This window comes from Vipera berus (genome assembly GCF_964194415.1).
Source record: "Vipera berus genome assembly, chromosome: 2".
Lineage (NCBI taxonomy): Eukaryota > Metazoa > Chordata > Lepidosauria > Squamata > Viperidae > Vipera > Vipera berus.
Window position 1 is genome coordinate 28,685,746 of NC_138203.1, and position 13,163 is coordinate 28,698,908.

The 13,163-nt window shown below is 33.7% G+C and overlaps 1 protein-coding gene across 4 annotated transcripts in view; it reads left to right on the forward strand.

The window, feature by feature from the left end:
- The window catches only part of IPO11 (importin 11), a 74,420-nt gene extending 64,590 nt beyond the window's left edge, over window positions 1–9,830 (forward strand). For 3 of the 4 annotated variants that reach the window (XM_081319805.1, XM_081319806.1, XM_081319807.1), the window contains exons 28-30: window positions 3,277–3,372; window positions 3,729–3,813; window positions 8,736–9,830. In XM_081319805.1, the coding sequence (XP_081175931.1) occupies window positions 3,277–3,372; window positions 3,729–3,813; window positions 8,736–8,900 (346 nt within the window). In that variant the 3' untranslated portion in view covers window positions 8,901–9,830. Of the gene's footprint in view, window positions 1–3,276; window positions 3,373–3,728; window positions 3,814–8,735 lie in introns of those variants that run through there. The other variant, XR_014025390.1, reaches the window with a different exon arrangement.
- Window positions 9,831–13,163: the final 3,333 nt, after the last annotated feature.

Genomic DNA, 13,163 nt, shown 5'->3' on the forward strand with positions numbered 1-13,163 from the left:
TCCCATACTTTCTCATTGTTGGATCATTTAAAGTTTTTGCATCTTGACAGAAACAAAATAATTGATATTGCAGGTAATACTTTTGAAGGAATGGGATCCGCTTTGAAAATACTTGATCTATCTTTCAATAATCTTACATTTTTACAGCCTATTGTGCTCAAGCCTTTGGTTTTTTTAACTCACTTACAGGCAAATTACAATCCTTGGGATTGTAGCTGCAAATTACACAGATTGATGAATTGGCTAGCTTCTTCTTCTATCTCCGTGAAACTCCTTTGCCAAAGTCCTTCCAGTCTGCACGGAAGATATATGAATTATGCTAGCTTGCATTTGTTCAAAAATTGTTTCAACAGTACAAGTCCCGAAATTTTCAAGAACAGTAAATCTGCAGGAATCCAGCAGAGCTTTACTAGTTCATTAGTGGCACAGAATATGTACCTCACAAGTAATACAGTTAAAGAACAGTTGAACTTTAATGCAAATACAGTTACATCATTGGTAAAAGTATCTTATACATCTGTTTATCAAAATCTCAGTGATGAAAATTCTAGTAGGAATTCAAAACAGGAACAAATAGCAACACAGAAGATACCTGCTAATTTGACCATGAAAGAAAATAAAGTACTATCTCCGGAAGCTGTTTCTGTATCGTTTAAAACATCACCAATTTGTACACAGCAAGTAGAGAAACTAAAGCAGGCTTTTGACATTTTATTAACCTTTTTCATTTTGGCCTGTGCTATGATCTTCTTTTTGTTCTACAAAATCATTAAATTGAAGCAGAAGTACAATCTACAAAAGAACTCTGACAATACAATAGAATACTATGGCTTTTATCAGGCTGGTAGTTACAATGTTACCGTACCTCAGAACCCACTGGGAAGTTCTGAATTGGGTCCTGCTGAACTTTCAACAGCCCTTGAAAACCAAGCACAGGTTATCCTATTTGAACATTCAGCACTGTAATACGTTCATCACACTTTTCATGTCTATAAAAGGCAACACTATGTGACTTATAAATGCAAGTTTAACTACTGAGGTTGGGGTGGGAGGTTGAAATGCAGCTAATATTTTTTTTTAACATTTACATTTTGTTCTAATTTTAATATCTGCATTTTATTGATTTTAACTATATTTTAGCTATAATTATTCAATTTTATTTGACTTGCCTGTAGCAATTATATATCATTAATGTTATTTTATGTTTGGTATTCTGCAGAAATTTGATGTTATATTAAAAAGAACAGGATTGTTTAACTGCTTATTACTATTGATAAATTCCTAGAAATAATTTCTGTTATTTCATGCTACCAGCTATTTTGGACACCATCATGAAGCTCTGTAATATTTGTTGGATAAAACAGCTTTTATTATGAAATTATTGCATGAAAACATTAGCACTGTAGCAAAGCACAGTTTTAAAGAGATTGCATATCTGTTTTAATTCATAGATAATAATTACATTAACTAGAATAATTAAAGAGAGCATTTACAAGAAAATTTATTTGGTTTCAATCCCCATTTCCCTATGATAGAAGTTCCAATGGAAGCACTTTGTATTTTGGAGGCTTTTTTAAAAAACAAAAACAATAGTGCATAGCACTTCTGCTAGAGAAGCAGATTTTACCAATTTATTCCGATATAGGGGGAGGGGTTTGCCCTTTGAAAAAACACTCTGGTGGTGGAGGCCAACCTTTTGGGCAGCGGTTCCCAACCTTTTGGGCACTAGGGACCAGTTCTGTGGAGAAAGGTGTTTCCATGGACCAGAGTGTGCGTAGTTTTGTGTGCTGCCTGCATCTCGCAGATGGAGCTTTGCTTTTTTGTGCGGATCGGTTGCTGGCATTCCACAGCCCGGTACTGGTCCATGGACTGGGGGTTGTGGACTTCTTGGTGCTCTTTGAGCTTGTTTTCTTGCAGACTTTTTATTACTCAACATCAGAGTTAGAAGGAAGTGGGATTTGTTATCTGTTTATATACAGGTGACTTGCCCTGTCAGTGTGGTGTGATAGCACATAAAGAAGCATCTGACTCAAAGAAGTGGGGGGAAATCTAGATGTGGTACATGGGATAATTATAATATTCTAGGAACTCTACTAACATCTTTTTTGAAAATAAAAAAATGTATAATAATGTGTATACATCTACTAATATATGCATAATATATACAGTCCGGACAATGTATATGAACCATATTGTATTTCCTCTGCTTTTGGTGTCCTGTTTTGTGGGAAATATTACTAGTAAATACTGGAGTGAGAGATTTTAAAATGCCACACATTTTATTAACGTTATTAAGTACAATTCATAGTTTGGTTTTGATAAACCCAGGATCTTTCTAACTAAGCATTATAGTTTCTGGCTGGAAATGTGTTGCCAACCTGTGAATCCATTATGATATTAGTTATATAACAGATGAGTTACATTTAACTTTGAAGCTGCACGCCTCACTAGCTCTTTTGGAGAGCAGTAATATGTCCAAGGAATCTTCCCTTAGGCCACTAGGTTTCATTTTTTCTCCTTTTAAAAGATGCTTAATTTAGAAAACAAAAGAACTAGCTTTCATGGTGCAAAGCAAGCATCTTTAAATACTACAGTGACTTGGCTCTATATAGTCCTAGTTATAAATTTTTAGAAAATAAAAGGATTCATATTGCATTTTAATGATTTAAAAGTGTGCTCCTATTCCAAGAACAAAAAAAATTGGTAAATTGTAAAGGTAAAGGACGTTCAGGAGTCATAGAGAGATGGCAAATAACTTCTGGTAAATGTCTGTTGCTGTGTTTATACACTGATTTAAATTTTAATATTCCTAAGTATTCTCAGGTTCTGCTGTCAAAATGGAATATATATTTGAGACTTGGGAAGTCCTTAGCTTTATGGGTTGCATAGGGAAGAATTGAACAGGGAGTCACATTCACTGGTTAAACAAAAAATGTTATTAAACATACGAACACCAATGTGACTCGGTTGTCAAGATAGATTGTATTACACTTGTATAACAAGGAAACAATTGCATACTTAGATTGTAGTCTAACTAGCATGTGTGCTCTACCTCTTTCTCTCTGATTTGCTACTGTCTTCCATGTAGAAACTATATAACATTAGTTGTTACACAATATTTTGAAATCAGAATATTCTTAGTTTTGGGATAAACATGAGTGATCAGCTAAGCATTAAACAAAAAAAAAAAGAAAACTCAAAAGATATAGTAAAAGCAATGCTAAACTTGTTTTGTATTTAACAAAATGATTTAAATAATTTCCATGTCTTTTCTAGTATTGTCCAAGATAAATTTTGTGGTATCATAAATATTTCAGTTGAAGGGTTGCATGATGTTATGACTGAAGATATAGAAACAAGAACATTCAAAGAGTAAGTAGAATATTACTTTGCATATGCATACTACAATGAAGCTACCAGAATAAGTAACTCATTTTAGCCTAGTTTGTCACTAGAGGGAGTAGATGTGTTTTGATATTCTTATATGGAAATAGTAAATGTGATTATATATTATTCTTAGATTGGCTAATAAAGATAGATAATATTTTAAATGCATTTGCAAGTTTTTTATTTCAAGTTTTAATTATTGTTCATTTTGCAAAATACTCTTTATGCATACTTCTGTATAAGTCTTTAGCTTTGAACAACATACAGTTATACAATTCCTTAAAATCCTTCTTAGGATGATTGGAAGTTAATATATTTGCATTTTGGTTTTGTTTTTTTAGTTGCATGTTGATGTCTAGTTTTGAAGAACCAAAAGTGATAGAAGAAGAAGAGCCACCCACAGAACAGGACAAAAGAAAAAAGATGGTACAGTCAAATTCAACTATATTAAATAATTTTAATTAAATTTCAGCAGTTTGTAAGTTAAGTTTTTCCTCCCCTCAGTTGTATAATTATTCTCAGAGAAACAGTTGATGAAATATTGAACCCCGCAGACATGGAATTTTGAGATAGGGGGAGATATTAAAATAGACAAAATAATAATTGCACATTAAAATCAACAAGCAAATCAAACAAGGAAAATAATAAAAAATCAACAAGGAAAATAATAAGAGAAAAATAATCTGTGGTTCAAAATTCAAATTTGTACTTTTAAGTTGATTTTTACTCCTGGTAAATTCTCCTGCAGTTTTCTTGGCAGCATTTTTTAGAAGTGGCTTGCCATTGTCTTGAGAGCTGAAAGAAGTGACTGACCCAAGATCACTCAGTTGGTCTTATGGCTAAGATGAGACTAGGGATTCTAGTCTGTCTTTTAATTACTACACTAAACTGACTCTTAATCTGTAGTTGTGTTGTGATAAAAGAGTTATATGAAAATAAAAATAGGAAAATTCTATCCATCCCCAACCAGAAGCAGATCTCCAGAAGGTCAGGTTTCACTCTGGAAAACAATAGACTCTCATTGCACAGTACAACTATAATCTAAAACTCTATTCAGATACTATGAAAGGTAAATTCTAAAATGTTGGCAACATTTTCACATAAGATTTTAACCGATTATATAACAGAAACAATTAAAATATCAGTTCAATTTCTTTACACTATAGGATGTTATACTACTTTACTACTTAGCAGTAAAGTTGTTAGAATATAAAATCGTGTTTCATTAATTTATATAAGCTGTATAGAGTTATGTGGGTTTTTAAAAAATATTTCCATATTTAACAAGTATATATTTAAAGTTTCAGAAGGGGACAGGATCAGGATGAAGCTAAGCAGGATTGGACTTTTATTTTGAGTGGGAAAACCTGACTATAAGCTAAACTGGGAAGCAGAAAAATATGTTGTAAAAGATATTTTATTGTAAAATCCAAGGAAAAATACGCTGATATGCACATTAGTTTTCTATGCAAAAATATTATTACTTAATAGTATAGATGGGAGCAGTGTTTCTTCATATTGTTCTAGAAGTTTCTGTTGAGATTGTACTTCTCTTAAGTATTTTACATCTGTAGATCAATAATATGCAGTTACTGGTTCATCTCATTTTGAAAAATCAAATGAGAAACAACACTAATTTCATCTGATAATGCTAGGCTATTTAGTACTTTTTGGTACTAATATAAAGAGAGGTGCAAATCATTCCAAAGTTGAAGCTTTCCAATCCAAAAAGTCCCTTTTCATTCTGACCACAGAATGGCTGACTTCCAACAGCAAAACACTTTCAATGAGGTCAAAATGGAACAGTTTTGGATCAGAATATTTTAGTCTTAAAATATTTTGTACGTACCTATAGATGTATGCCTGAGCATTCCAAATTCCTATGGAATGGAATGGAATAGAATAGAAATAATAGAATAGAATAGAATAGAATAGAATAGAATAGAATAGAATAGAATAGAATAGAATAGAATAGAATAGAATAGAATAGAATATCTTTATTGTCATTGTGTAACTCACAACAAAATTAAGTGCTGTCCACAGTGCATATTATACACAAGCAAAAACCACAAATAAATACATACATTATATACACACATCCTTCACATTCTATTCACCATTGCACTGCCCCTAATATTGCACTTCAGTGTTGCACTATACTGTGCTATTGAATATGGTTAAAGCTCTAGAATAAAAAACTATTTTTCAGCCTATTTGTCTTTGTTTTTATTATCCTGTACCGTCTGCCAGATGGTAATAGTTTCAAAAAAGAATCTCCGGGATGTGATGAGTCTTTAAGAATATTTTGAGCTTTCCTAAGAAAACAGGAACTGTACAGTTCGTCTGGGGGGGGGGAGGAGAGGGCAGCCAATAATTCTCTGGGTGATGATAATGACCCTCTGGAGCGCTTTCCTATCTGCTACTCTGCAGCAAGCAAACCACACACAAATGCAATAGGTTAAAATTACTATAAGCTCTTCTATTCACCCATAAACTCTTACTTTGACAGAAAAGTATATATAGTCTATCAATTGGAATCCATTGATTTAAAGCTAAGCAATTTCGTGATTTCCAAATGTTTTGGACTATTTCTGCCATGTCCCAGACTTACAAGTCTTAGTCATTGTCAAGGTATTGAGAAATGTAATCTGAAACACCTGTGGAACACTATTTTACCTTAATTCTGAGGTGCCCTGTTGCTTTCTACTGCTGTCTCCATGACAGAAAATCTCTCCCATAAAGAAGGTTTTTTTCCCTCCTAATTATTCAAAATGCTACTTAAAGCATTTTTCATAGGACATTATACAAATCTGTGATAATACAATACTTGCCTCCAGGCTTACAATCTAAAACTCATTAGATAGCAAAACAAGTGTGATGGTAAAGGGAAGATAAAAGCAAGCTCAGCACAGATACTGAGAATTCAATAAGAACCAGCTGGGTTGGAAGCCGTTCAATAGACTGATGAAGTGGTGGTTGCTGGATACCAGTTGAGAGAGGGCCAAGATAGTTCTTGCAGAGACAGTGGTATTACTTTCTTCTCAGTTTACAAATTGTGTAAACTCATTTATCCAATGTACTTCTTTGCATAATTAAAAATGACTGCTTTTAGCTAAATCAGATCTTTAATTTGGGACTTTTTATATCTACCAATATTTTTAAAAAAAACATCCATATTATTAGCGTCTATTCCACATGCTTTTAAAATATTCTGTAAAAGTGATGGCAATCTAGAAATATTTTAGAGAAACTGATAATTACAAAATTGCTGACAGTGAATAAATTAATTTGACAGAAAAAGTGGCTTCTTATTGTTGCCTAAGGAGATTTGATGCTATTAATAATTTGACAGTTAAACAGTACGTAATGTGTTATCCCTTTATATGTCTTTGTTCAAATAACAATACTATGGCAGGCATACAGCACTGAATTGTTAAAGTAATTTGAGGGAGAAAAGTGGAGAATTTAGCAAGTTGTACAGTAATTCTTCAATGCTCTTCAAGAATCATATTATCACAGAGTTCACTCTTACACCGTATTAGCTATAAATGGAAGACATTAACAATGAGATGAACATAATTCAGGTTTTTTCACGCATAAAGATTCATGGAAGAAAAGTTCAAAGACTGCTTACTATTTCAATATGCCAATACTAATTTGAGTATAAATCAATATATCTGAAGGCACTGAGTTTTATAAATGGTAGGGTAGAATAAGGTAAAAAGCCTGAAATTAAAAACAGTATTTGAATAGGAAATTCCCACATATGAAATTAATGTCTTTGCAAAGAAGACTTTTCTTTCACTATTTTAAGCTCAGGAATTGGATATATAATAATATACTGATAGCCCTTGACTTAATGACCAGTTATTAGCAGTTAGTCAAAGTTACAACGGATTTCTCTGGAGGTACTTATGACCAGATTCTGAAGTTCCAATGAACTGGGCCCTCCTGGCTACATATTGGGAGCTTAGCAACTGGCCCACATTTATGGCTGTTTGCAGTGTCCTTCAGTTGTTTGACCACATTTTCAACATTTTGCCAAAAACCAGCATTTACTTACAGTTCTCAACAAAACTGGCCAATAGCAAACCATTGGTTCCCTTAACAGTCACATGTTCACTTGATGACTGCCACAAAAAAGTTGTAAAATCAGATTAGTCACATGAGTGATCTGTTTTATGACCATCACAACTTAGAACTGTAAGGGGCAGGCTAAATTGAGGACTACCTGTACTTAGCCACTTTATAGAGATTCTGTTTGTAGGTATAAATTACTGCTTTAGTTTTTTTATGTCATCCTGAGCTGTATATAATTTTATTTTTTTTTTGTAAAATATATACTTTTGTTAAAGATGCAACTTTAAAAAACTCAACATTAGCACTTACAATATTATTATCAGGAACTCTTGTCTATTTTTAATTTTCAGTTTCAGTTCTTTGTTCATTCTACAAATGTCACCATAAATTTCTCAGAAAACCTTTTTGCAGTAGACTGTGGGGGTGAGGTATTGCCTAGTTTTGTTGTTTTGCTTTGGGTTAAACTTTAACCGTTAAAGATACTTTTCTGACAATTGTGGAGCTCATTTTTGTTCATTTTTCATAGAAAATTGGATACATAGCTGAGGTCTTGATGTTATTAGCAAATAAATTGCTTACTTGTATGTTATCAAAAAAGAGTAATTACAGAGAGGGGGCACTCTTTTACTGACAAATTTAAGAAATAAAGTAAGCTAAATTGACATTCGTCATATCACTATAGGAAAGGATGATAACCTGCATACAAGAATTTTCAATTTGCTATCTAGGTATACTTGTTCATGGGCTAAATAAAAAGATCATTTTCGTCTCTTATAATTTTTGTTGTTTTTAAAACAGAGTAAGAATGGATAACTCTTTGAGGACTGCTGCCTCCAAGGGCACAAGACTCCTATAACCTAATTTTTTAATAGCATTACTAAGAAGGAATTTCCTATAAAATATATAGTATCATAAAGCTTAAAGATAATGTTACAAATATTTTTGTATATGAGTAAAAACATCGCAAATGTTTATTGGTCTGTTAAACTGTTAACATCTGCCTTGAATAACTAATGACAAAAAATACAGAAATGAAGTTCACAGTACATAATTACGTTACACAATAGGCACTGAAGCTAAGCGTATTCATTTCAATTGATGAACTAGCAGAAATTTCCTTTTCAAGGATTCAACTGGTAAAGTATGTTTTCAGTGTAAGCAGTACAGGAAACAAAAGCCCTTTTCACTGCCATTAAGATTGTAAGACTGATCATTACAGGTTTGCCTGTTTTGTTAAATTATATATTTTTCTTATCTTTTTCCTGCAGCTTGCACTAAAGGATCCAGTACACTCTGTGTCACTGCAGCAATTTGTATATGAGAAACTAAAAGCACAGCAGGAATTGCTGGGAGAACAAAGCTTTCAAGCTCTTATGGAAACTGTAGATACAGAAATAGTTGCTCAACTACAAGACTTCTTACAAGGATTCTGAATAAGTGGAGACAAAGCCTGTATCTTCAACATAGAAGCAAACTGAGCAGCTTTCCACCTCATTACAAAATCGCTTAGAGAGTTTGAAACTAAGAGATGGCTCAGCTTTTATAAATTAAAACACAGTTGAGATAATATATACTATTTCTGATAGTTTTACTGTCATTTTCCTACATACAGTAACCTATAATTTAAAAACTTGCAAAAACAGATTCTCTAAAACTAGGTTTTTAATTTACCATTAGCGGAATGATGATGACTTTGAACTCAGAATTATGAATTCTTCTTAATAATATCTACACATATTTTTCTGTAAGGATGTTAGTTTACTTAGGTTGCCTTATACTATTGCTAACTGTTAAAACTGCAATAAATTGTAAGATTTTAAATTAAATTTTGTAGTAGGAAAGGATGTCAAGCAGTCTAACAGACATATGCTCCACAAGCAATTCAGCTGTATAAATAGTGGAAAGTATTACTGTGATTTCCTCTATGGGGAGTTGAATACTAGTCTTTTGCATGAAAAGAAGTAATGAAGTCATTCTGTTGTTTTAAAATTACTTTGCTGAACCATTTACAAGAAATTAATTTGGTTTGATTTGATTTTAGATCCAAGAACTGTTTTGATCAATGCTTTTTTCCTTTGATAACCCAATTGATCTCTGATCTCTTTGCAAGATGAATTTACAATATGATTTGAATAAAAATTTTATTGTATAAAGATGTTCTCTTCAAAAGGTTAAGAATAGTGAACCTGTACTATTTTTATGTCTTACTGAATTATTCTAGGATAATGCTAAAGCTAAAATATTAAAAATTTCAGAAGAGAACATAAAGATTGCAGATCAATGAGGCAGGTTGAAAAAGATTTTGAGTTGAAATATTGTAAAAGAATAAAATAAAAATGAATAAAATATGCAACTTTCTCTTTCTATATGTTCCCTGCCCCATTTCACATGTTTCTCTCATGTTTCCTATTTTAAGGAGAGGCACTTTTTTATTTTTAGGCAAGGCTTCTTATGCCTGTCTAACTTTCGTTGTAAGGATTTTTTAAGGTACATTTTAAAAAATACTAATAAGATTGTATAATACAATATGACAACTATAAGTAATTGAAGATTGCTTATTGAAGAAGTGAAGATCTGTAAACTGCAGGTTAAGTAGTATACTAAATTCTAACATTTTCAAATTATAAAACTAAACATTTCAATTAAATTTTCCAGAAACAAATATCTTTTGATTCATTTTGTGTTCTTTTCTAAACACATAAAGGGCATATCAGTAATTGAGAATCAGTGCTTCATTTAATACACTTGTTGCAGATATAAAGAATGGCAGTGCAATGCATATTTAAATAGTAAAATTGTCATTCAGTATTTTGTATTACAAATTCCATCACCTTGGATATGTCTGTGAAAATATTGCAGGATTAAGACCATAATGATGTATTGTATTCCAAATCAATAAAATCTAAAATATTGCTAATATTTTAGACCAGACCTTAATATTATGGCTTCAGATGATATCAATAATCTTTGTATTGTCTGTATAGACCTAAATATTACTCAGTACATGGACTGGATATTTTTTTTAAAAAAACGATGTCTGAGTTCTGAGTTTATCATGGCATTATCGTTCTTCTAGAGTATATCAGTGTGATTCATTTTCTAAATGTTGATTGGGTTCTCTTGTGTTAACTGAATGGCCTACCTTTTTTATATTCAGATATTGCATATATTGCTAATGTTCAAAGCAGTGCCATCCAGTCTCATCCCAGCTTTGGTGCTGTGCTAAAAATTGACTGGGTTGTATTATCCAATACACAAGCAGGGAGCTATAGATGATATTTCTATGTTTCTGACATGTAGTCACCTCCCCTTGTTGTTATCTTGAAGTTGAGCCCATGAAGAGGATTTGTTTTTAGTGGTAGTCAGTATAGTTATACAGCCAATCTCCTTTTTCTTTCTTTTAACGGGATGTTCACTGCATGCTTTTCAGAAGCTAAAGAACATATTTCAGTCATGCATATTGAAAATGCAACTACTTTCAACTAAGAAAAGGCTAAAATAATTCTACTTTACAGAAATACAAGCCTGACTTGTGACTGCATAGATAACCACTTCAGAAAAATGATTCTAACCGTTTTTAAATGCTAAAGGGAGAAAAGCCAATGTAGTGATAATATATCAGTGTTATCTGAAATGTCTGTACTGAATAAGTTATTTAGCACAATCACAGCTTCTAATGAAAATTTTTTCTGTCTAAACTATTTTGAAACATAATTTGTCATTAATTCACTGTATGCCTTAGAGTGTTAATACTGTAATATACATCTGAAAACTAGAGGAAAACACATGAGAAGAAAGCCTGCGGTCTGATAAGAGAACTATTTGAAGATTGCTACTGATGTACCTGAACATCTCTGATCCTGAAAATTGCTTCAGTGAGAAACTACTATTGAATGAATGTAGGACAGAAACAGGTGCATTCTTTGATCTAGAGAGTCTTCAACATTTTTGAGTCTTCAACATAGTGGCTATAACATAGATGCTCTTAAAAAATGGGTACAATGGAGAGAAAGTGGCTGCTATTGGTCTGAAAGCTAACTGGTGAGGTAATTTATTGAAACTTATTCCATGCCATATCTACTTTATGGATTACTGCCTTGTCGTGGCGAAGGGGCTTGCGTAATTCAATGAAGCTATGAGCTATGCCGTGCAGGGCCACCCAAGACGGACAGGTCATAGCCGAGAGTTCTGACAAAACGTGATCCACTGGAGAAGGAAATGGCAACCCACTCCATTATCTTTGCCATGAAAACCCTATGGACAGTACCAAAAGGCAAAACGATATTATGCTGGAAGATGAGCCCCTCAGGTCGGAAGGCGTCCAATATGCTACTGGGGAAGAGCAGAGGGCTAGTACTAGTAGCGCCAGAAAGAATGAAGCGACTGGGCCAAAGCCGAAAGGACGCTCAGCTGTGGATGTGTCTGGTGGTGAAAGGAAAGTCCGATGCTGTAAAGATTTTTTCTCCATAGGAACCTGGAATGTAAGATCCATGAATCAAGGAAAGCTGGACATGGTCAAACAAGAGATGACAAGACTGAACATCGACATCTTAGGTATCAGCGAACTAAAATGGACAGGAATGGGTGAATTTAATTCAGATGACCATCAGGTATACTACTGCGGACAAGAATCCCTCAGAAGAAATGGAGTAGCCTTCATAGTCAATAAAAGAGTAGGAAAAGCAATACTGGGATACAATCCCCAAAATGACAGAATGATCTCACTTCGAATCCAAGGCAAACCATTCAATATCACAGTAGTCCAAGTCTATGCCCCAACCACCAGTGCTGAAGAGGATGAAATTGACCGGTTCTATGAAGCCCTACAGCACCTTATAGAACTAACACCAAAAAATGATGTCCTTATCATCTTGGGGGATTGGAATGCTAAAGTAGGAAGCCAAAAGATAACTGGAATAACAGGCAAGTTTGGCCTTGGAGTACAAAATGAAGCAGGGCACAGGCTGATAGAATTTTGTCAAGAGAATACGATGGTCATAGCAAACACTCTTTTCCAACAACCCCAAGAGACGGCTCTACACATGGACATCACCAGACGGTCAACACAGAAATCAGATTGACTATATGCTCTGCAGCCAAAGATGGAGAAGCTCTATACAGTCAGTAAAAACAAGACCAGGAGCTGACTGTGGCTCAGACCATGAGCTTCTCCTTGCAAAGTTTAGGCTTAAACTGAAGAAAGTAGGGAAAAGCACTAGGCCACTCAGATATGATTTAAATCATATCCCTGTTGAATATACAGTAGAGGTGACAAATAGATTTAAGGAATTAGTTCTGATAGACAGAGTGTCTGAAGAACTATGGACAGAGGTTCGCGACATTGTACAACACGTAGCAACCAAAACCATCCCAAAGAAAAAGAAATGCAAGAAAGCAAAATGGCTGTCTGAGGAAGCTTTGCAAATAGCTGAGGAAAGGAGGGAAGCGAAAGGCAAGGGAGAAAAACATAGATATGCCCAATTGAATGCAGAATTCCAGAAAATAGCTAGAAGAGATAAGAATGCCTTCTTAAATGAACAGTGCAAAGAAATAGAAGAAAACAATAGAATAGGGAGGACCAGAGATCTTTTCAAGAAAATTGGAGAGATGAAGGGAACGTTTCATGCAAAAATGGGCATGATAAAGGACCAAAATGGCAGGGACCTAACAGAGGCAGAAGAGATTAAGAAGAGGTG